The 23,065-nt window shown below is 44.6% G+C and overlaps 1 protein-coding gene across 3 annotated transcripts in view; it reads right to left on the bottom strand.

Annotated features, from left to right (window-relative positions):
• PHKA2 (phosphorylase kinase regulatory subunit alpha 2) overlaps window positions 1-23,065 on the bottom strand; it is an 852,423-nt gene that overhangs the window by 96,031 nt on the left and 733,327 nt on the right. For all 3 annotated transcript variants that reach the window (XM_086934344.1, XM_086934343.1, XM_086934345.1), the window contains one exon: window positions 16,040-16,158. In XM_086934344.1, the coding sequence (XP_086790470.1) occupies window positions 16,040-16,158 (119 nt within the window). The remainder of the gene's footprint in view (window positions 1-16,039; window positions 16,159-23,065) is intronic.

Raw genomic sequence — 23,065 nt, forward strand, 5'->3', positions numbered from 1 at the left:
CTAAGCTTTTACTATACAGAGCTGTTCCTTCCTCTCCCTGCCTCCCAATTCTACATATGCTTACACAAAGGAGGAAAGGCCCAGTGCCCCATAAATCCACAGCCCGTCAGAGCTGCTCGATGCATGCCGGAGATTTACACATTGTTCTCAGCATCGATCTTTTGACATTTTAACTTAAGTATAATAATATATAATACGATTGAACTAAAGCAGGTCTCTTACCTTAACGTAGACTCAACAACGAGGACTAGGCCGGGGCCCCGCGACGACGTCCGACTCCTGCCTGCAGCCGTGCCCACGCGGCCCGCCACCCGATCTGAGTAGTGACTGACTGCCAGGTCACGTATGGCGTGTGCGCATGCTGAGTGCGTCACACTGATCGGGGCTGGCCATAAAATCATGTCCAGGGCCGTCATTGGTAGCGCTTTCGCGCGCTACCAGATTGACGGCCCTGGGACCCACTGTCACCTGCACTGTCACCTGCATCACGTCATCACCAGGGCACGCACGCACCACCATCACCACCAAGCTAGGTGGTGGGGGGTGCGTGCAGGCTTCATGGTCAGGTTTGCGTGGGTGCCCAGACATTGTTGTTCCCTCCTTCTCTGCCTTAGTTAGTTACTGCTGGCGCGAGTGCTGTGCTCACTGCGCAGCGCTTTTCCAAATTACCCCCATCGTTTATTTATTCCCGCAACTGCTGGGCCGCCAGCGGGGGCCCCCTGAGCGCGAGGCCCTGGGCAGCTGCCCATATCGCCCATGGCTAGGACCGGCCCTGCAAAGGTGTAGCTTAACTTGTCATGCATAAGTAATGAAAAACTTGAGTGTTACACACTGACTTGGTGTCTAGAATGTAGTGGTAGCTACTATTTGAGATTCAACGCATGTGACCCTCTTTCAGATAGTGTACTGAGAAGTTGGAAGAACGTTTCTAAATAAATAGTTTGATTGATATGGAAATCATATATCAAGTTACGAATATATTTATGGGGCAATCCACAAAGGTAAATTACACTTGAAAGTAAATCTACAGGTGTAAACTACTCTTACAACCTCGGAGTATCTGAAAAAAGTCCTAGTCTAAATTTACCCTGAAAAAGGGAAAGAAGCTACATTTCCGAGTGTGACTAATAAAAAAAGTAGCAAGTCCAGCATTACACTGATACTACAACAGGAAGCCAGCCAAGCTTGCCAGGTGGACTCCCCGCATTCCCTGTCACAGTGCTTTCCTTGTGTTAACTTGCTTGGCCAGCACAACTCTTTGCACCAGCAGCCTAGAACCATAAAGAAATCAAAACAGGTTAGTGCCATTGAACAAGTCTAGCTTAATGTGGGATTGCTTGTATATCTTAACAGCCAGTCGTTCACAGCAGTTACATTGGTTGTAAAATGATTAAGTACATTTATCGAATGCAATCCAGCACATTTTACCAACCTATAAAAATCTGAGAGAACTATAATGGACAACTTTGAAGAACTATGAGGGCATCCCATAATGATAATTATGCAGGACGCAGAAGAGCCTCAATCATTTTGAACAAAGCTACATTTCCTATGGTATTGATGGATATCACATTCTACCCCTACCTAGTCCCTCTAACATTTATCATTTTATGTTTTCAACGAAATACAGTGCCAAGGGAAATGTGTACACCCAGGTATTGAAACTGTCGCTGTGTAACATAGTTAGTGAATTCGTTGTCTCTTCTCCCTGAATGGGGATAAAGACGTGTTTTCCTAGTTTACTTTTAAGCCCACATTTTCCCCAAAGTTTTCCAAGCTGTCCATCAGTCTGTCCTTCAGGGGCAAACAGTCATCAATATTGTTAACCTACTAAAAGCCTTTCACCAAGAAAGCATGTCTAATCTATATCGAGCAATTTTCTAGAACCTTAGCAAGAATTAGGGTTTCTATTGGTATGAGGGTTGTCCAGGTTTCAGCAGGAATGAGATAGTGGCAGCCCTGAAGTCTTCTGACGGAGAGCCCTCATGTATGGTTTCTTAAATCTGCGCTCAAGGTGCAGGTTCAGCTTAGGGGCCAGTCTCTAAAAAAGTTCAAGTAGGGCCAGGTATTTCCCAGACTGTAGATCGGAAATAGCCTCTAAAATTTCCTTGGATGTCAACGGGAGGTCATGAGTGTTGTGGTGGACATCACATAAAGTCTGAGTGAGCAACACTTTGAACAAGACTGGGTGACACTTTACATTCCACCAATGGGCAGGCAGCATTCAGATCTTTTCTTATTCCGCAAATGTGGCAACTATTCCACAAACCCAAGACACCAACCTCCCAATAGGATCTCATACAAAAGGGGATCACCTCTGAAGGCACCATACGAATAACGAACCAATATACAGGTTTGGCAGTTTTGTCGTCAAGGCCAGCTGGGCCACAACTAGGGACTGGGTTGTAATGAATTAAGGAAGTTGCATAACTAAGTTGTATGGATTAAAGCTGAAGGGTCATTAAGCTTGTTCCAAGTTACAGATAATGCCCCACCAGAAGCATCACCCTTGCTGCTCAGCCCATTCCTTCAACTGACACTCATCCAACCACAAACACTCTCAACATTATAATGACTTCCCATACTGGCCGAGCAGCAAGGACCTGCAACTCTGGGGAGGATGCATAGAAACCAAGGCACATCACAACACAACTTCCCCTGTTACGGAAACAATAGAAAATATAAATAAATCATTTAACAAGTCCCATAAGTATTCCTTCTCAACAAGCATAAAATCAAAAGGACTAAAGATGCCACAACACAACTCCTCCCCATGAAACAACAGGAAATTCAGAAGGTCGAAGGACGGCAAAACACCCTCCCATAAAAACGTCCAACAAACTACAATACCACCCCACCGCAACAAACAGAAAGGTCAACAACACTCTCTGCAATAACTTCAATGCTCCAATGGGATGTAAGATGGAAAAATACACAGGCAATCAATATGTCCAACAAATTCACAGTGCAAGAGTACAGATAAGCCAAAAACTGCACACAACTACCCATTTTCCTCACAACAAATACACTCCAACAGGACCAGCCTGTTACACTCGATAACACAACACTGAAACTAGACCAGGGTCTTCCACATTCTACAGAATTGGGGTTTAACCACATACCCTGATCACCATACACCGAAACAGGATCAGAGTTTCACCTACCCTCTAACTCAGAGGGGTGTAACAATGTACCCCATTAACTTTGGGCTAAAAAAGCTGCCCAATCATCCTACACCAAAAGGAAGGATGGTAACTACCCACCAGGCTTAACACATTGCCCCTACATCAGAAATCACTCGACACACTCTCCTCCTGCATAGTAAACAGGACAGAGGAAATGAACAACCTTGGGCTAAACACATGACCCTACACCCATAACCCCTTAAGAAGGGTGGACAGGCTTGGCCTTACACACTACCCTTACATTCTTAGGAAGGGTGGAACCTTGGGCTTACACACTGCCCCTACACCCTTAACCCCTTAGGAAGGGTGAACAACCTTGGGCTTAACACATTACACCTACACCCTTAACCCCTTAGGAACAGTGGTTAAATTTACATATCACAAACATGTCACTCAACCAACACCGTCACATTCCTTGACCTACACCTCACAACATGGTCAAACTCCAGGACCAACACGTCACAACATGGTCACACTTTAGGATCAACATATCGCTGTACTCAGACTCCCCCTTCTGTATACCCTATAGGACAGGGAGAGAATTCAGCATGGCATTAAAACATAAGCAACATAGCTATGCAACAAATCCAAATTAGCCATAAACATCTCAAAATAATTACAGCATCTCAAAATAACTCAGCATTAAAATAAATTATTATTTGGCAGGTCATAACGCAGGTAACTCGTCCTTCCCCCGGTGAGCGACTCCTCACCCGAGCATGCAATCCTCTAGCATGGTGAGCAACCTGCCACCCTTAATCTCTTGCCAACAGTACTTTTGACCAATTTAAGAAGGACGTTATCAGTTTCTCCTCTTCGGGTGGATGACAGTGTCTACTCTGATGAGTGAAGTCCAACATTGTTCTGTTGCTAGTGCTGCCCTCACCATAAATCATGTGAAATAGGCCACATTACTTATGTTTAATATCTGTCCACTGTCCAAACACTCAGGGCACCTCACTGTGCAACTCATAAAAATATTTTACCTTGAATGCCCTGACAATTCAGTTGTGCCAATATCAAATGCGCCTAACTTCCTTTACCTTGTCACTCAAGTATTGGTTGGTTTCTCCATGAAATTGTCAGGGTACCTGGTAGATAAGATCACACACGTGTAAGGGCAACAGCACACTGATCACTTAATAAAAATATCTTTGTACCCGCTAACATAGTTCTCTCACTGCTTAATGAAAGATACCCTGTTTAAAGATGATGCCCACGCACAGTGTAATGACCTGACAAAAGGTCATATGCAGCGTGATCAGCGCACATATTGCACAGTTGCGGCCCGCACTGCCTACAAACCAACACCTCATGGGCGCACTCCAGAAACGACCAGTAGTTCCAGCTGAGGCGCTGCTGCATAGAAACCAACTCCTCTGCGTGCTCACACAACTCCACTGCTCGAGCCGATTAGGCAGTTGCGGTGAGTCCCTTTGTAAATAAACAATGTCAGATGAATGGGCCCACAATAAGGCTCAGGACCATTTTAATGTCACAAAATACGCTAAACAATAGCGGCAAGAGCTATCCTACTGAGTGCTACGTAGCTGTCTGGTCCCAGTGCCGAGCTGTCCAAATCTGATTGCTACAAGTAGAGTACAAGAAAACAAAACGTACCAGCAATTCAGTGAGAGCTCTGCTCATCGGCGGTACATTTGAACTCTGCAAGTTCACCCCAGAACAAACACTGTCTGTGCCTTTACCATAAACGCTGCCAGTTCACTACAAGTGCATTCTCATGTAATGCTACCTGTAAAGCCAATTACAAAAAGAACAATTGATGGATGGAATGCTGAACAATGTCAAAGATTCACCCCCAGTACAGACATCTGGTCCTAAACCCATCTTTTTTGTGCCCACCATGCCATTCCAGTTTAAATCCAGCCGTATGGAAACCAGTTTTGATTCTGCTCCCCATGGAAACAGTCCAGCCTGAACTGCCAGATCAATTCCGCCCAGGACTGGAAACAAGCATCCTGGGAACGGTTTCAGGGTATCACCCCTCATCAGCCAGGATAGCATGAATCCAGTGGCATGGTGAACACTGGACTCACATTTGGCCGTACCTGTCCCACGGGGTGGCAAATGCAAAAAGAACAATTTATGGACGGAACGCTGAACAATGTCAAACATTCACCCCCAGTAAGAGATCTGGACCTAAACTCGTCTTTTTTTTGCCCACCATGCAATCCCGGTTTAAACCCAGCCATAAGCAAATCAGTCTTAATCCTGCTCCCCATAAGAACAGCCCAGCCCAAACTGCCATGTCAGGTCCTCCCTGCACCGGAAACAAGCATCCAGATTTGGGGTATCAACCCTCGTCCGCCTGGCTAGCTTTTATCCAGTGGCATGGTAAGAACAGGACCCATGTCTGGGCATACCCGCCCCACTTGGGGGAATGAATGCAAAAAGAACAATTGATGGACGGAATGCTGAACAATGTCAAACATTCACCCCCAGTACAGAGATCTGGGTCTACTTCTATTTTTTCTGCCCACCATGCCATTCCAGTTTAAACCCAGCCATATGCAAATCAGTCTTGACCCTGCTCCCCATGGAAACAGTCCATCCCGAACTGCCAGGCCAGGTCCTCCCTGGACCGAAAACAAGCATCCTGGGATTGGTTTCAGTGTATCACCCCTCCTCAGCCAGGCTAGCTTGAATCCAGTGGCATGGTGAACATGGAACCCACATCTGGGCGTACCCGTCCCACTCAGGGTGACAAATGCAAAAAAGGGTGACAAATGCAAAAAGAACAATTGATGGAAGGAACTCTGAACAAAGTCAAACATTCACCTCCAGTACAGAGATCTGGGCCTACATCCATCTTTTTTTGCCCACCATGCCATTCTAGTTTAAACCCAGCAATATGCAAATCAGTCTTAACCCTCAGCCCGAACTGCCTGGCCAGGTCCTCACTGGACCGGTAACAAGCATCCTGGGACTGGTTTTGGTGTATCACCCCTCATCAGCCAGGCTAGCTTGAATTCAGTGTTACAAGGAACATTGGTCCCCAACAGTTAGTTGATAACCTGGAATAAATATAGAACAACAAATGAAGTCTATATAAACTGTCCAGCCGGACAGAGTTTAATAACACAATAGTGGAATTTGCCAATCAGTTAAATACAATATCAAAAAGTGGGACACAACCAGTGTCCTACTACTGTATCAGAGACAGTTGTGACACAGAAGAACATGAATGAGGCAAGAGCAAGCAGTCTGCATATATTCCAAAATTTGGCAGACATATAGTTGCACAGGTACACTGTTGTGATTTAAGTAGTAATCAAATCAAATCATCCAGTGTCAAGTGTCGACGACGTTTCGATCCCCTTAGGGCATTACGGGATCATCATCAGGACAACCTAAATTCATGCCTTATCATACGTAGTGATATTTACACTAGGCGTGTCGCCAATGTTAAAGGATTAACGCGGGACCGCAACAGCATTGAGTTCCGGAACCCCATTGAGGACGGCACGCACTACTATCCCTGGGACCATCGTGTTCCGTTTCCATTTACAGACTTGCTGTTGCGGTCCCGCGTTAATCCTTTAACATTGGCGACACGCCTAGTGTAAATATCACTACGTATGACCAGTTTCGAGTTATCACCCCATATCAGCCAGGCTAGCCAGGCTAGCTTGAGTCCAGCGACAATAAAGTCCCAGTGACTACCATCGGCTTTCTGGATCCGTAAAGTGCTGACAAGCTAGCCATCAATTATCGGACCCAGGAACAACTCAGAAGAAATGTTACAAAAGGGGAGAGGATGGGGACACATTTTCTACTCCCAAGTTCATTGCACACAAACCCACCAATTATGCTTGGAAAGACTGCGACATTCATTGGCTGCACACAACCCAGGAAGCAAACCTGTGTGCCGTCCTTGGTCTCCACCCAAACAGTCTCACTCTAGGCCAAGGCCCAGCAGGCAGCCACAAGTCATAGCAGCCAGAAGGTAGCCACCCCAAACCAGTGCTTAATTTGAGCCGATGGTTTCTGATGCTCGGCACCACCACTTAATTGTCAACACTGGCGCTTGTGACAGTATGCCACAAGGTGGCGCTCTCTGGCTAATTTAGAGATGACCACACCAAGTTAAATATAACTTGTCGGATGTACCGGAAAGAAACCAGTTGCAACGCACTATTACACGCTGACAGTTGCCACCCTAAAAGTCAAATTAATGCGATCCCATACGGGGAAATGCTAAGAGCCCGTAGAAATTGCTCACATGATCTTGATTTTGAACACAACCTTCTAGATATGTCTAAAAGATTTGCAAACAGAGGTTATGACAAGAAGATAGTGACACAAGCAGTGGGTAAAGCAAAAGCAATGAAACGTACTGACACTCTGAAGCATAAACCTACTAATAATCAAGACGGTAAACTTACAAAGATTAGATTGATTACTAATTTCGGTTCTGGTAGTCATAAACTTTATTCCATTGTTGACAAATATTGGCACCTCTTGAAGCATGATAAAGATATCTCTGCCTTTTTAACTGAGAAGCCATCGCTAACATTTAGAAAGGGTATGACACTGGCTAATATAGTTAGCCCAAGCTATCCACAAATGATACCTAGAGACAATTGGCTAACAGACAAGCGAACAGGATTTTACTACTGTGGCAAATGTAGCTCGTGCAGATGGGCATACAAAAAGATACAAGTCTTTGAATACAATGATACAGGCAAGCATACCATTAAGTCAGTTATTACCTGTGATACTACTTTTGTAGTGTATGTAATTGTTTGTTCATGTAAAAAGATTTATGTGGGAAGTACTGTGAGAAGACTTAAAGATAGGATGATTGAACATTTTGGTGCCTTAAAAAATGGTGATACTAGATACCCGATAGCCTCCCACATAGTACAGAATTATGAGGAGAAAGGCAGACATCAATTTATGTATCATGGAATTGAACATGTTACAATGGATGCACGTGGTGGAAACAGAGTACTAAAACTACGACGTAGTGAGGCAAGATGGATCATGAAACTCAGAGCGGTTGAGGAGGGCCTCAATTTAGACTCTGAACTACAGTATTTTTTAGGGGATTGAATAGAATGTGATGTACCCATAACTGAGTAAGATATGTATACAAAATGTGAATCTTATGTTTGTGTTTTGTTCTGACCAATGAATGCAAATCGATAACTTTACTCTAATTTTTGAAAAACATCAGAAGTTATAATTAATATGTATTCACTACCAGTTATGCTATACTTTACTAGAAATGTGTATATACAACACAGCTATACATAGGATAATTCAGATGTACTTTCTATTAATTTGTCTAATAATGAATTCTGAATGTACAAGATTATTATTGCCTATGGAAATGATTTTTATTTATAATGTAGAATTGTTATTATTGTGTATAATTTTTGTTTGTTTACTTTTTCCACTTTTTGCGGACTCTCCCCTTTACCTTGAGTGAAATAATAATCTTTGCATGTTTCCTTTTCCTATTTTTTCATCATGAGAATGTTGAAATTAGGGTGTAGGAGCCGTGACAAAGGTATACCTACCGGCCCACGAATTTATATAACTGACGTGGGTCTGGTGTTTTTCGTCAGACAATTACTTTTGGAATCATAGGTTCGAGTGAGCTATTATGCTGATTCTCTATCAATTGAAACTATCCTTATATTTATCTTATTGAAGCTTATCTCTTAACAATATAACTCTATAATTATGAGCTGTATTGAAACGTGGAATATCCAGACAGGCACAGATTATATATAATGGTAAAAAAAACCCGTACTCGGAGTTCTCTAGAAACTAAGATAGGACTAAAATACGTGATATTGTTCTTTTTATTAATAATTAACCAGGAACACGAGTACGAACGAAAATTTTGACTATATTCAACTTCCGATCAAAACTAGCATTTTACACGTAGTAAATATTATCAAAAGAAGTAGCGAGATTCGATTGTAAAATGACCAAAAAACATCAAATAAATACAATACAATTATTCTACATAGTTATAAAAATAACTATGATGCAGCAATCATACCGCAACAAGGATTTATTCACTATTTATGTATCTTCGTGCCACACTAATCATGGCGCGACTAGCTGGCAGTGCGCGCTTTTACATTTAAATATGGCGCCGTAACGGAACGCGAACGCGAAAGCCGGGAAGCTGACGAGGAGACGCTGCGATAACCTGATCAGGTAAACGCCGGCAGAGTTTTGAACACGGGCACGATTTAGGATTGTATCTTTATTCCGTCCCGTTGCAGGATATTGCACGTACTGACTCGAACGCGGACAGTGTGTGCATATTAGTAAATTGCCGATACCGGTTTTTCTGTATGCACGAGTATAACTTATAATTGCACGTACTGACTCGAACGCGGACAGTGTGTGCATATTAGTGAAATTGCCGATACCGGTTTTTCGGTATGCCCGAGTATAACTTACAAAGGCACTTTAGCTCAATATTTTAGTCTGCTACTTTGCTTAAAACGTTTATTACGCTTAATGGTAAAATACCTAATAAATATTTCGTTCTTCTTAGGTACACGTACTCGTGTATCCTGAATTTCTAATTGCTGCATCGGATCTGATGTACCCCTCAGTGAGAATACACCTATACTACGATAGGTGAGTCTTTCACATAACCCTGTGAATAAGAAGAACCGTTGTTTATATATTATAATAGCTCCTACATATATACAATTTTGATTAAACTTACTATGAAAGTATACCTTTGTTCCAGGCTCTTCTAACTGATTTCCACTGATTACAAAAACATTTTGAACCATTACTTTTGGCAAGACTTAATTGCGATTGAGGTAATACTCTGCTATTTTATTAATGGAATGGTGCGTTTGGGACTACTTTTACCTAGTATTGCCTTGTGAGCACCTGGTGTATGATATACCTGTTTAACTGGAATAATTTCTTTTCTCAAGTTCTATGGGTTAATTTTGGTAGCCTCTTGAATTGACGTGTTTTGCTCCTTTACACTTTTTTTCGGTGGAATTGGTTATGGGTAATATAATATCTCGATTAGTTGGTACAATTATTAATGTAAATGTGTTTGGGTTTCAGCCCTGAGGAAGTCTGTTGATGCAAGGATTAGCATCAGACGAAACACGTGTTGGCTGAAAGTCAATTAAGGACAAAACTGTGATTTGGAGTAAAGGAAAACCAATAAAGGAGATTGGAATATTGGAATTGTGGAATTTTAATTAATCAAAGACTTTACTTGGCAAGGAAGATATCACCTCTGCACTAAATATTATTGGACATTGTACCGGATGGGTGAATTGTAACCTAATGATTAATTTTGTGGAGCTCAGAGAGATACTGTTTTGATTGCTTAACTCCCTGGAGTTCCGGGGTTTCTTGGGTCACTGTTGGTAACCAGTACCTTTCTCTCTTGGAGTTCACTTCTCTGATTTTGTTGAACCTGTAAAATATTCCTATACTTAGAGCTGTTCGCCTGATCTTTGACTTGGTTGCCAAATTAGTTTTAAGTTAAATATAAATTCAATATACATTCAAAATGACTATTACCTGCCACTCAAGCCATTCTAATAGCTTTGGGGAACTGAAATGGTCTGAGTTATCAAACTTGTAGGAGTGTGATGGTTAGTAATTTTGTTGTTACTATCACTTGGGCATGGCATGAGCAACTTGTGGTGAAAGCTGCAGTGGCCTCCTGACGAAAGCCATAGCACTTGTCTTTTCACAAATTAAGCACTGCCCCACACCACCGGCCCCAGCCCCAATATCTAGTGTGTATCACTTAACAGTCAGGAAGGTCTCAGAGTAAGATAATTCACGAGGTATTTAGATGTGTACAGCAGCCCCAGCACACTCTCTTCCACCACAACACAACCTTTCAGCAGAGGGTAGAAGGGGCAACAAGGCCAGCATTGGAACAATGCTAGTGGCAGAGTTCTTGTGCAGTCCAAGGTAAGGAATTACCACAGTACTGCCAACTTGAGACCCCCTGCACTAGCTAAACACACCAAAAGGATATACCATCCTGTATCTCTCCCTGCACCACAGACCACTAGTGTGATGAGGCTAATGTCTTTAACCCATCATTGGCTCTTTCCCGTGGACTTTATGTTTTCCAACATCGATTCATGCTCACAGACATCAAGCAGCTGCCCGCTCCCTGGTGACTGACGCATCGACCCATTGATGGGAGCATGAGTAGTCAACCGCATATCCAAGAAGGGTCCCTAGGTAAGTGGCCCTCAATGAAAATGGAGGCGGATGCCAGTCAGTAGATCAGAAATCATTTTTGATCAGGATAAATGCAAAATTACCGGGAGCAGAGCCAGAGACCCCTCTGAGAGAGTCCAGTGCGCTTAGGGAGCCTCTCGCATCAGAGATGGGGAAATGATACCACTCCCCCTGGGATCACAGCTTACTGGACTTTGGGCGCAGCTTTGACTCGTCTACCAGTTTGTGACCCCGTCACCCTCCCCCTCCCCTTCCTCTTGCCATGCCGTGTCTCTAACCCTCCCCTCCTCTTTCCCTCCTCCATTCTCTGTCTACTTCCCCTGCTCCTACCCCCCCTCCCCGGAATATCTCCCCTTGCCTGCTTTTTCCCTTACCTATATGTTCCTTTTTGTTTGTCTCTTCAACCTTACTTGTCACTATGTTGCCATGCTCTAATAACTGTGTAACCTTTGTAAAGATGTAACCTGCAATTATTGTCTGATACTCAGGTAAAGCGCTCGGATACCTCCGGGTCTAGCCAGCGCTATATAAAACCTTTAAATAAACATGCAACCGCTATCGTAGAAGGCCATCCCTTTATCCCCTCTTGTTCCTATTTCTCAATTCTTTAGGTTTAAAGAAAGAGCTTAGTGCACAATCATCTGACTAATAGGCATAGGGTAGGCATATATTACATACATATTATTTAGAACCATTATTCTTTGATGATTTGGAGAAAATGTAAAGGGATATGTTCCATAGTATAATATTACAAAATGACATTGAAGGGACCCAGACCAAACAATTTTCACCAAAACGTTCTTTTTCAGACTGGACCTCCATATCTTCAAGGACTGCTTTAGACCTGAATCTTTAAATGCCCAGCCCTCATCAGCACTGTTGTCTTTATCTTCAGTATGTGATATTGTCGTCTGTCTTGTTCTGCCCTCTGAAATCATTGCTAAACACACAGCACTCTGTCTCGCTTCTGAACTGATACGTAAAAAGGAACTGGGCGACGGTTTTCATGCAAAGGCCACACAATTCACTGGATATATACAGAAACGGTTACAGTGTTAAAATTGTATTAAAATACAAGAAATGTTAGTTGGATCAAAATACAAGAAAGGTTTGTGGCATGTTGACACAAGATCCTTTATAGGATTTTATAAGTTAAAATATGGAGTTCTGACTACGATATGATACAGAACAATATATATTACACAGACGCTGTTTTGAAGAGCCATTTCAATTCTCATTTTTATTGATGTGACACAATTTATGAATGTTAATTGGATGATTATGAAGGAAGGCATATGCGCCTGGGTTGGCTGAAATATTGAATTCAGTTTTTTTATATATTGTATTAGCCCCCACTGTATTGACCTGATAATAATGTGTCCTTCATCGTTTGCATAATTTTGATAAGATATATAAAAAGTCGAATGAATCTTTAATGTAATATGTGAATACATTTTTTGAGGACAAAAAAACGAATAATAAAGTAATCAGAAGCTAAAGTGGATTGTATTGTACTTTCTGTGTTGCATATATACTGGTTTGAGAGACTGTTGAGCTGTTGAATTGAATAGATAGTTTGCAGTGGGAAGTCTTTCTAATATACTGGACGATGATGGATACAGACTGATAAATTGTGAGCTTAGGATCAATGTCATAGTGAGCTATACTAGCTCAGTCTTTGGATGATGCCTTAAACAAAAATGTATTTACTTTGAGAAATAATTCTGGTCCAACACACTAATAATACACAGCCTGTGTCTGTAGAACAGAAACACACTGTCAAGGTTAGAACAGTTTAGAACAAAGCAGTTGTCACCTCTGGGGAACTCTGTCCCACCAACATTAACGATGACGACACCATCAAGATCATGAACACCATCCACTCCGGATCTCCGTCAGACCCATGCCCACACCACATCTTCAACAAAGCCAGCACATCCATCGCACTCCATCTCCGGAAAGTCATCAACAACTCCTTCGAGACAGCATCCTTCCCTGAGAGCTGGGAGCACGCCAAGATCAACGCCTTACTCTATAAACCCAAGGCAGACCCCAGGGACTCAAGAACTTCCGTCCCATCTCCCTGCTCACGTTCCCGGCAAAGGTCATAGAGAAGACCGTTAACGAACAACTGACCCTCCACCTTGAGGAGAACAACATCCTGGACCCTTCCCAGTCCGGATTCCGCAGCAAACACAGCACCAAGACTGCCCTAAACGCCGCCACCGATGACATCAAGTCCCTGCTGGATAACGGAGAAACGGCAGCCCTCATCCTCCTGGACCTGTCAGCCGCTTTCCACACTGTCTGCCACTCCCCACTACGAACACGCCTCCACAACGCCGGGATCCAAGAGAAGGCCCAGAACTGGACCACCTCCTTCCTCTCCAGCAGAACACAGAGCTTCCACCTTCCCCCCTTCCGCTCCAAAACCACGGAGATCATCTGTGGCGTACCCCAGGGCTCATCCCTCAGCCCAACTCTGTTTAACATCTACATGGCACCGCTCGCCCACGTCGCCCATCGGCACGACCTCAACATCATCTCCTACGCCGATGACACCCAGCTAATCCTCTCCCTCACCAAGGACCCCCACACCGCCAAAACCAACCTTCACGAAGGAATGAAGGCTGTCGCGGAATGGATAAGGAACAGCCGACTGAAGCTGAACTCGGACAAGACGAGGTCCTCATCTACGGATCCACCCCTTCGGCCTGGGACAACTCCTGGTGGCCGACCGCACTGGGAACCGCTCCAACACCCACTGACCACGCGCGCAACCTAGAGGTCATCCTCGACTCCACTGTCTCCTCCTCCTGCTTCAACACCCTCTGCATGCTCCGCAGTATCTACAAGTGGATCCCCACTGAAACAATAGGAACGGTTACCCAGGCCCTCTCAGCAGCAGGTTGGACTACAGAAACGCCCTCTATGCAAGAGTCTCGGCCAAACTCCTGAGACGGCTCCAACGCATCCAGAACGCCTCTGCATGCCTGATCCTCGACATCCCTCGCCTCAGCCACATCACACCCCACCTGAGAAACCTGCACTGGCTCCCGGTCAACAAGAGGATAACCTTCAAGCTCCTCACCCACGCACACAAGGCACTCCACAACACCGGACCAACATACCTCAACAGATGACTTAGCTTCTACACCCCCCCATCCGCCAGCTCCGCTCCGCAGACCTCGCCCTCACCACAGCCCCCCGCTTCCGAAGAGCGACCTCCGGTGGCAGATCGATCTCCCATCTCGCCGCCAAGACCTGGAACACCCTCCCCATCCACCTATGGCAGACCCAACACCTGCTGACCTTCAGAAAACTCCTCAAGACCTGGCTTTTCGAGCAGTAGCAGCATTCCCCACCCCAGCGCCTTGAGACCCTCATGGGTGAGTAGTGCGCTTTACAAATGATATGATTGATTGATTGACCATCATAGGGGGCAGAAACACGCAAAACCCCCAAGAGAGAATTTTGCCCCGGAAGTGGTGTGAGCCAGACAGTCTTTCTCCTAGCAGTTGGAGGTTGGCCAAAAGAGAATATAGGGATCTCTTGTTCAACTAAATGCTTTCCCAGCCGAACCAAAGGAAGGCCCCCAACAAAAAAAGCAGAGAATGATAGGATTGACATGGTGCCTATAACTGGGCCATGCAACATGATAGTAATGAGGTCACTAGGGACATTTATGTAAATACCTTCAAGTCATAATGTGCCCCTCCAGAGAATCTAAACTTGGATCTAATCAAGAGTCCTGCTAGCCCCGCGTTCAAGCGATGTGTGCTTTGGTTGCCTTCCCTGGTATGTAGCCCATACGTTTGTAGAAAAAAGACATGCTAAAATTTAAAGTCAAGGGTTGGAAACTGAAAAGGGCGTAGTGTGTATAGCTAAAGAGGAAAAATAAATGTAGTTAAACTAAGTCTAATTTTAATTATTTGCAGGATGTGAATTCTAGTTTTTCAACAGGGGACTTTGGACCCTTTATAGGACAAAACCAAAACAAGTTAAACATTAAACATTTTAAATCACTTGACCTGATAGACAAACCCATGATGCAGATTGTGATGGGAGCAGATGTCACAAAATGACTTTGGAAACCACATTTGAAACATTAAGGACTGTGGAAGTGGGTGTTTGCAGGATGCAATCAAGGAAGTTGGAAAGGGAGATGGCAATGCAAATGGAGTTACCACCATTCAAATCAGAACTTTGTTAAAACACAAATATGCCCACAAGCCATCACCACATTTGCTTGCACTTCTACATTGATGCCAGCACAGAATAGGTGAACTGGTGCTGAAGACTTTGAGAAAGGAAGAATTCACTAATGCATTTAAAGGGGTTATAAAAAGAAATCGAAGTCCTCACAAGGAAAATGATATTCAATAACTAAAAATAAGTTTATACGTTTACTGTAACCCTGCACCTGCCAATTTTCTACAAAGGTATGCCTCAGGCTTTGGTGCATCAATAAAAGTTGTATATCTCAATTAAATCCTTTATGAGGATCTTAAAACATGTTTGAGAATTGCCCCACTGGTTTAATCAGCATACATCTAATATGAAACAATGCTAGAAGAAAAGATTTGTGATTAAAGATGGTCACCGAGCAGTAGGTGGTGCCTCACCTGTTTCATCTCACTCCTCAGTCTGCTTATGCCGCTTCTCTCTGTCTTGGTAGCTCCTGTGTGGCCCATTTCATGGATTGAAATTGCAGGGCTGGTAGCAGATGAATGGATCGGTCGCACTTCAGAAAGAAAGCAAAATTGTCTTGCTCAAAAGTCAAAGGATAAAGTATTAGTTACACTGAGTTTTTTAAACGGTGCACTTTGGTGAACGTGTTAAGTTTAAAAAACATACCATATACTGCCACTGGAGAAGTGCAATGTAATGCGGTCAACAAACTGTTTTTAGATCTACGCAAGAGAGCTATCTGTTAGAGAGGTATTGTTTCCAATACATTCCATCTAACTAAAGGGTCTTGAGTCAGCCTCTTGCCTATGAGTGGATGGCTTTTTGGTCTATCTTAGGTCTCTGCTCTTCATTCAATAGCATGCCTCCATATTCATGTGTTTGTCCCAAAATCAGGAGCATTTCGGTTTCACAGTGTTCTGATTGGATGAGTTCTATCCTCCCATTACTACCTTAAGGGGACTCTTTTATGTCTTGTTTGACATTGGAGTTTTCGCCAGATCTTAGGTCACGAATAACAAAAGAGCTTTAAGTAGCACCACTGAGAGAGGGAATTTAGCTCCATCCTCATGTTGATATTGTTCCATAAAGCATTTGAGTTCTCAGAAGTTGTGTGCTCCCACTGGAAAGAAAGTTTTTATTGTACTTTACGACTCATTTGAAATCTTTTTCTAGACATGTTAGGATTGAGTTGATTATGGTGTGTTGGAAAACGAGGTATTATTTGTGAGGCCGGCACAAACAACAAGTCTAAATTTGACCTTCACTGGGAACCAAACACCCCTTTGTAGTCTAGGGCTTACTCAAGGGAGGTGGTGTGGGCTAGTAATCACCATTTACAGGTACGCAGAAATAACACTCAATAATTGATTGTCCAGTCTGTACTTTCTTTATAAAAAGGAAGAGTACATTTATTACACACACACACTAGTCAATACTATGCATCAATTTAGAAATATACATAAGTGGTTGGAAATACTTCTTGACATTGCGTAATCGTCCCACCTCAACCCACTACACGACCCAGGGTGGGGAGGGAGATCTAGTACCACCACTCCCATATATGAACATCATTTTTCCCCTAAATGGAACAAGTGGACCATGACCTGGAGTGAGGGCCCTTCCCACGAATATAGCATGTTACAACGCATGCTACACCATCACCTACTATTACAACGCAGTCTTACAACAACGGCGTTATTAGTAGCGATGCATTTACATCGAAAGTCATTACAACAACTTGCACTAGGGGGCGCGCTGGACTTAGGAGTAGTATTAATTGCTATTCCTACTCCAGTTAGCGCAACAGTAGGGAAGGTGTTAGAATTTATTTCCAATACCTGGGCGCCCCCTTAGTGCAAGTCGTTGTAATGACTTGTAATGTAATTGCATCGCACACTAACAACTGGGGGGTTGTAACAACTGCGTTGTAATGGTAGCGCGATGCAATGAAAGAGGTGTAAATGCTGTTTCCCCCTTCCCACTGGCACCACCCCAGTGGCGGCAAACCCCACTATTTCAACAAGCATTTATAATGGGGAACATCAGACATAGTGACACATAACCCTGACTGGGAGCATCTCGGCTAGACCATACAGTAAACACACCTAAACCACAGTGGCTGACAGTCTGGTTGTTCAACTAACACGGTAGCAAGAATACATGCCTAAGCATCACTTATAATGTCAGGTACTTATCATTACTAATAACATGATCAATGCGAGTCGATCACAGCCCCTAAAAGGCATCATTATTATGATCAGAGAATTATGCAATTACAACCAGGCACCCTGGCGAGAATGCCACATATTGCAGTCCCAAACAGGAACAGCATTAAGTAAATGCACCTCTTGTGCCATTACACCTTTCCACCCCTAGGGGATGTCTCCACGAAGACAGTCCATGTTCAATCTTTAACACCTCAGTGAAGTCCTAAACATCAGCTCCGGGCTGAAGAACAAAAGTTCCAGCATTAGGCAGGCTTAAAAACAAACCCCTTGAGGGGTTCTTTTCCTTAGGTCCCCAGAGAATTGGGGAAGGGGGACTTTTCAATTTTGTGCTGGGGGAGTCTGTGTTGCTCCTGCAGCTCCCTCTGCACTGTTGCCAACAAATGGTGGTGACCCCATCTTCCTTGGGTCACCACGCGATGAAAACGACCAAGTTTTCCTTTTAGGCTTGACCATGCACTGCAGGGCATTATGGGGCGCTTTTCTCTTAGCGCATGCATATTTGAGTAGCGGCTTTCCCCCTGCTCGGGGGAGAGCAGCGCTGCCCCTGCTGGCGACCCCACGCGGCATTCACATCTCTTCGGGGGGCCCGGTCTGACCCGGGCACCCCACATCCAGGTAGGTTGGAGAGCAGCTCGGGGAGTCTGCCCCACGTGCTGCAGCGGGAGCCGGCTCTTCATTCTGGTCTGCGGGCTCCAGCGGGCAGACATGGATGATACCGCCGGTCGGGCTGGGCCTCGGGGGAGTGCGACGGCACTCCCCCCTTCTTCCAGGTGCGGGTGTGTGCAAAAGCCTCCCCCCTCCAGTCTCCGGCATCCGGGGCCCAGGGAAGGTCCCGGGCCCCTCCAACCTTTACGCTCCCCAACTTCCTCTTCTGCGGTGTCCGGAGCTGGGGGTCCCGGGCCCCAGGAAGTTTCCTTTTCGCTAGGGTCCGGAGTTGGGGGTCCTGGGCCTTTTCGCTGCGGCTCGGAGTTCGGGGTCCTGGGCCCCTGGCACCACTTCACGGGGCACAACGTTGCTCCCCGACTTCAGTTTTCATCGAGGAACAGGGTAGGCTCCTGGCACCCGAAAGAAGCCATTTCTCGGGGAGTGCGATGGCGCTCTCCGACTTTACTTCACTTCCTGGGCCCAGGACGGAGAGCCTGGGCCCTGTAGGCACCTTCAAGGGGGGCGCGACAGCGCTCTCCGGCACCTCCTTCATCTTAGGGCAGCCCCTCCCTGGTTGCCCGTGTCTGACAGGCGGACCGCTACTTTTTCGATGAGAGACGCTGAACATCCCCTCAAATAATAAAGAGGAAAGATTGTTGCGTGACCCCAGGAGGAGCAAAAGAAAGAAACTCCACCGGGCAAGCAAAACACAGAATGAACAAACTCTAAAAGTCTGTTGAAACGCAGTCCTTGCAACAGAGCATAGTGCCCCCAGGCAATTAATAAATCCTCTTATGAAATACAGAGTGGAAGTGGAGGTTCTAAATTCACTATAACCCCCGGGACATATCTGGTACCCAAAAGACAAATTAATTACAAATAAAGAAGATGTGATGTTTTTAAACCTGTCCTGAGGAAAGTGTTCTATAAAAACGAAGCACCGAAACGCGTCGACACACGGATTTTTAGATGTATAATTATGGTTTTTAAAATGATGTATTGAGAAACATGTATTGATTTATTGTGAAATTTAGGAAATTTGTTTAACATGTTGTTTTGAAAAATATGTATGATTTGTTTTTAATGAATTGCTTACACTCACTATAAGAAAACCTTTTTTTAATAAAAAATTATTTAGAGACATACAATTTTATGTTGTGATTTAAATATACTGTATGGAGTTATGAGGATGAAATTGGTCTAAACAAATGATGATGTGGAAAATATGTGCTAGTACATAAATTGAAACACACAGAAAGGAATTATTTTTTGTTTGAGTGTGACATTTCCCGGTCCTTTCTGGGTTTATTTGGGAAAACTCTCTCTCTTCATAGCCTGAAGGTGTGGATTGCACGGGCCTGCTGCAAAACCCTCCCTCTCTGCTGCGACAGGAGATCCTACCGAAGTGGCAGCCTGAGCCAGATTGGAAGACAGATGCTTATGCTCAGAAGTTCCAGAGGCATACAGGAGTCCCGTGCAACTTTCTAGGTGGAGTGTATGTTATGTTATGTTATGTTAACTGGATTTATTACGCGCGCAGCTGCCCCAGCAAAGGGGCGTCCTGGCGCGAGAGTATCTCTGAGAGACAGCCTTCTTTGGAACCCTAGTGTGCAAAATTGTGAACATTGTGTGTTCGCACAGGTGGAGAAGAGTTAGAGCTCTCCCATTGCTGGAAATTACACTGAACAACCTATGGGTTCAACTGCCATACGTGATCAGCTAGGCTTCGCCAGCTAAGTCTGCTCGGTGTTTAAAGATTCAGACATGTGATGAAAAATCAGAGAAATGCCCTAATGATTCAGCCAGATTCAGAGACACAGACCCACCCCACCCTGCTTATTGCAAAACAATAGGGCAGCGGTGTTGTCCATTAGGGCATAATCCAGTCTCCCTTTGATGGATGGTAGGACAGCTTTCAATGCCAAGTAAATGGCCTACAACTACAACAAACTGTTGATGAGACGAGTGTTGGAAAGTGGGTTATTGGTAGGGGCAAATGTAGGTCTGCCACCGGCAATAAGGCCACTAACACATGATAGGACTCAGCATAGGTCTTAGAAAAGTATTCCTTTGCTCAACCCTTGGTAACGTGGCTGCGAGCAGACAGGCTTAACTTCAAAGACAGGTATGTAAAAACCATTTCAGTAAATAATTAAGACACCACACAAAAAAAAATCCAACACCAATTTATAAAAATAGGTAATATTTTTATCTTTTAAATGACACCAAAACGAAAATAATCCACTGTAGGGAACCTGATATATGAATGCTGAAAGAGTAATTACTTTCTAGTGCTTAGAAACCAACAGCGCCCCTTTAAGTCCTTTTTGTTTTCTCTGTCAGGGACACACCTTTATAAATTGTTCTTAAGAATTCTCACCACTGTAGTGGGCCGCCTTCTTCAGCAAGCGGGGTCCAAATAGAACACCTACCTGGCGTTCTGCTTGCAGGTCCCAAAGTATCTAACACACAATCCAAGGTTCTGGAATCTCCAAGAGGGTCCTTGAAAGTGGGAAACTTCAATTCCGCAATCCACTTGAACAAAACCCTTACAAATCCACTGGTACTCCAGACTTTGAATTCTTTGTGGGGCTGTTCAGGTGAGCTCTGTTAACCTGTAGCTTGCAGGGAGTTTCCACTCTTGAGTCTTTTGGCAGCAAGGTAATCCACAGGGCTGTAGTTTCAGAGGGTGCAGTCTTCATAGGTCATGCCTTAGAGTTCCTTGCACACAGCAAAATCTTCAGCAGGGCACTTCTTGCTTCATTCAGTTTCAAGCAGCAGATCTGGAGGGCTCTGCCCCTCTCAGATACTTATTCAACATTCTCTGGGTCAAGCACCAGGTCGCTGCTGACCAATGAGAGCAGGGCAACTCCTCCTAGTTAGGACCACATCCGGTGGAGTGTGGCATTAGTTTGTCCCAGAGTGCATCATCCTTCCAAATCCATAATGGCTGATTTTCCAGCAAGGAGGTAAGAGCTGGCTAAACACACCCCCTGGGATATCTCATTTCCATGGATCATTCCAGTAACATCTGCAAATACCTTTCTTAAGCCTAGTCCTGACTCTGGGGCTTATAAAACCATATTTTATAAGTATTTCCCTAATTTCTACCGGACCCCCACTCCCTGTGCAACAAGGGGAGACTTCAGGGGTTCTGAATCTGCAGAAATATTGCAGATCACCCTTACCCAATTCTTCCAGCATCAAAGTCGAATTTGAGCACCTCTTGAAGACAATGTGAGGAGTGAAATGCAAAATTTCACTTTACCCAGGCTTCTAAAAAATCATTTTATAAGGGCGCTCCTTATAGATAACTAATCCCCGCACTCCTGGGATACCTAGGGGTGACCCTGAGGGTCCCTAATATGCAAAAACATGGTAGTTTTTTTTTAATTGTTAAGGGCCCCTACCCCCAAAGTCGAGTTTGGGCACAATTTAAGGTTTAAAAAACTGTCCTGACCACCAGTGCAGCTTTTAAACTGACCTCAGGCTTCAGCACTGCACACATGCTGGTGCAGAGAATCTGCTGGCCTCTAAACTGCCATGCACCAGGATACTGGAGACTTCTAGGTAGATTCAATCCCCTGCCCTATTACATATTAGGGGCTTAGGTGGCAGGTCATGCCAACTACAGGGGTACCCCACCATACTAAAGTGTACCCTAGTGTAGGTTGGGTGTCTTAACTGTGTTCTAATGTGTTCCTTTTGGCTTGGCACTGGCCCTGGGCCTGGCTGGTTAAACAGAGCCCAGGGTCAGTCAGAGTCAGTTATCACCAGTTCCAGTCAGCAAAAAGTTGGGGGTTGCCCAGGGCACAGGATGACTTTGCAACAACGAGTATACAGAGAACTCTGATCTCCACCTCTCCCACATGACCTCCATAATCCAGCAATGATGCATCCATCAGCACTGTCAGCTCTGGGTTGGGCGAGGGAGAGGGCTCTGTCACTGGACTAATCATCCAAATCAGCCAGAACTGCAGATTTTTTCAGCCTTCTCCAAAACCTGGATGGGATCTGACAGGTTCCCTTGGTGGTGGGCCTAATGAGAATTAAGATCCAACTGTAGAGCCACATGTGCCATCTGACATGATTGAAGTGTGGGGTGCAGTAAGCCAATAAGCCCAGAAGCCTCCGAACCACCATCACTGAGACCAGGATTGAGACTGAAACATTGGGATTATTGCCCAATATCCTGGACTCCTTGATCCGGCGGGAAGGGCCAAAAATGCACCTTATCCAGGTTTGATGAATGGGAGCCTCTGCAAAGAAGTCAGCTGTGACTTAAGCATATTGATTGTGAACCCCAGTGATGTATGGAGGTTTGCTGTCATCTGGAGGTGGTCCACTACTGACTGTGGCAGCCCCACCTTCAACAGCTGTTGTCAAGGCAGGGAAAGACTAGCACCCCTGTCCTAAAGGGGAATGCTGGAACCACAGCCATCACTTTCATGAGCACTCAAGCGGCACATGTGAGGCTAAAAAGGAGCATGGCTGACTGAAATTGCTTGTGGTCCACCTTGAACAGCAGGTAGCTGTAGACCTCAGGACAGAAATATGGAAATAGGTGTCCTGCTGGTCCGTTGCTAC

This window comes from Lissotriton vulgaris, chromosome 8 (assembly GCF_964263255.1).
Source record: "Lissotriton vulgaris chromosome 8, aLisVul1.2, whole genome shotgun sequence".
In the NCBI taxonomy this organism is placed as follows: Eukaryota; Metazoa; Chordata; class Amphibia; order Caudata; family Salamandridae; genus Lissotriton; species Lissotriton vulgaris.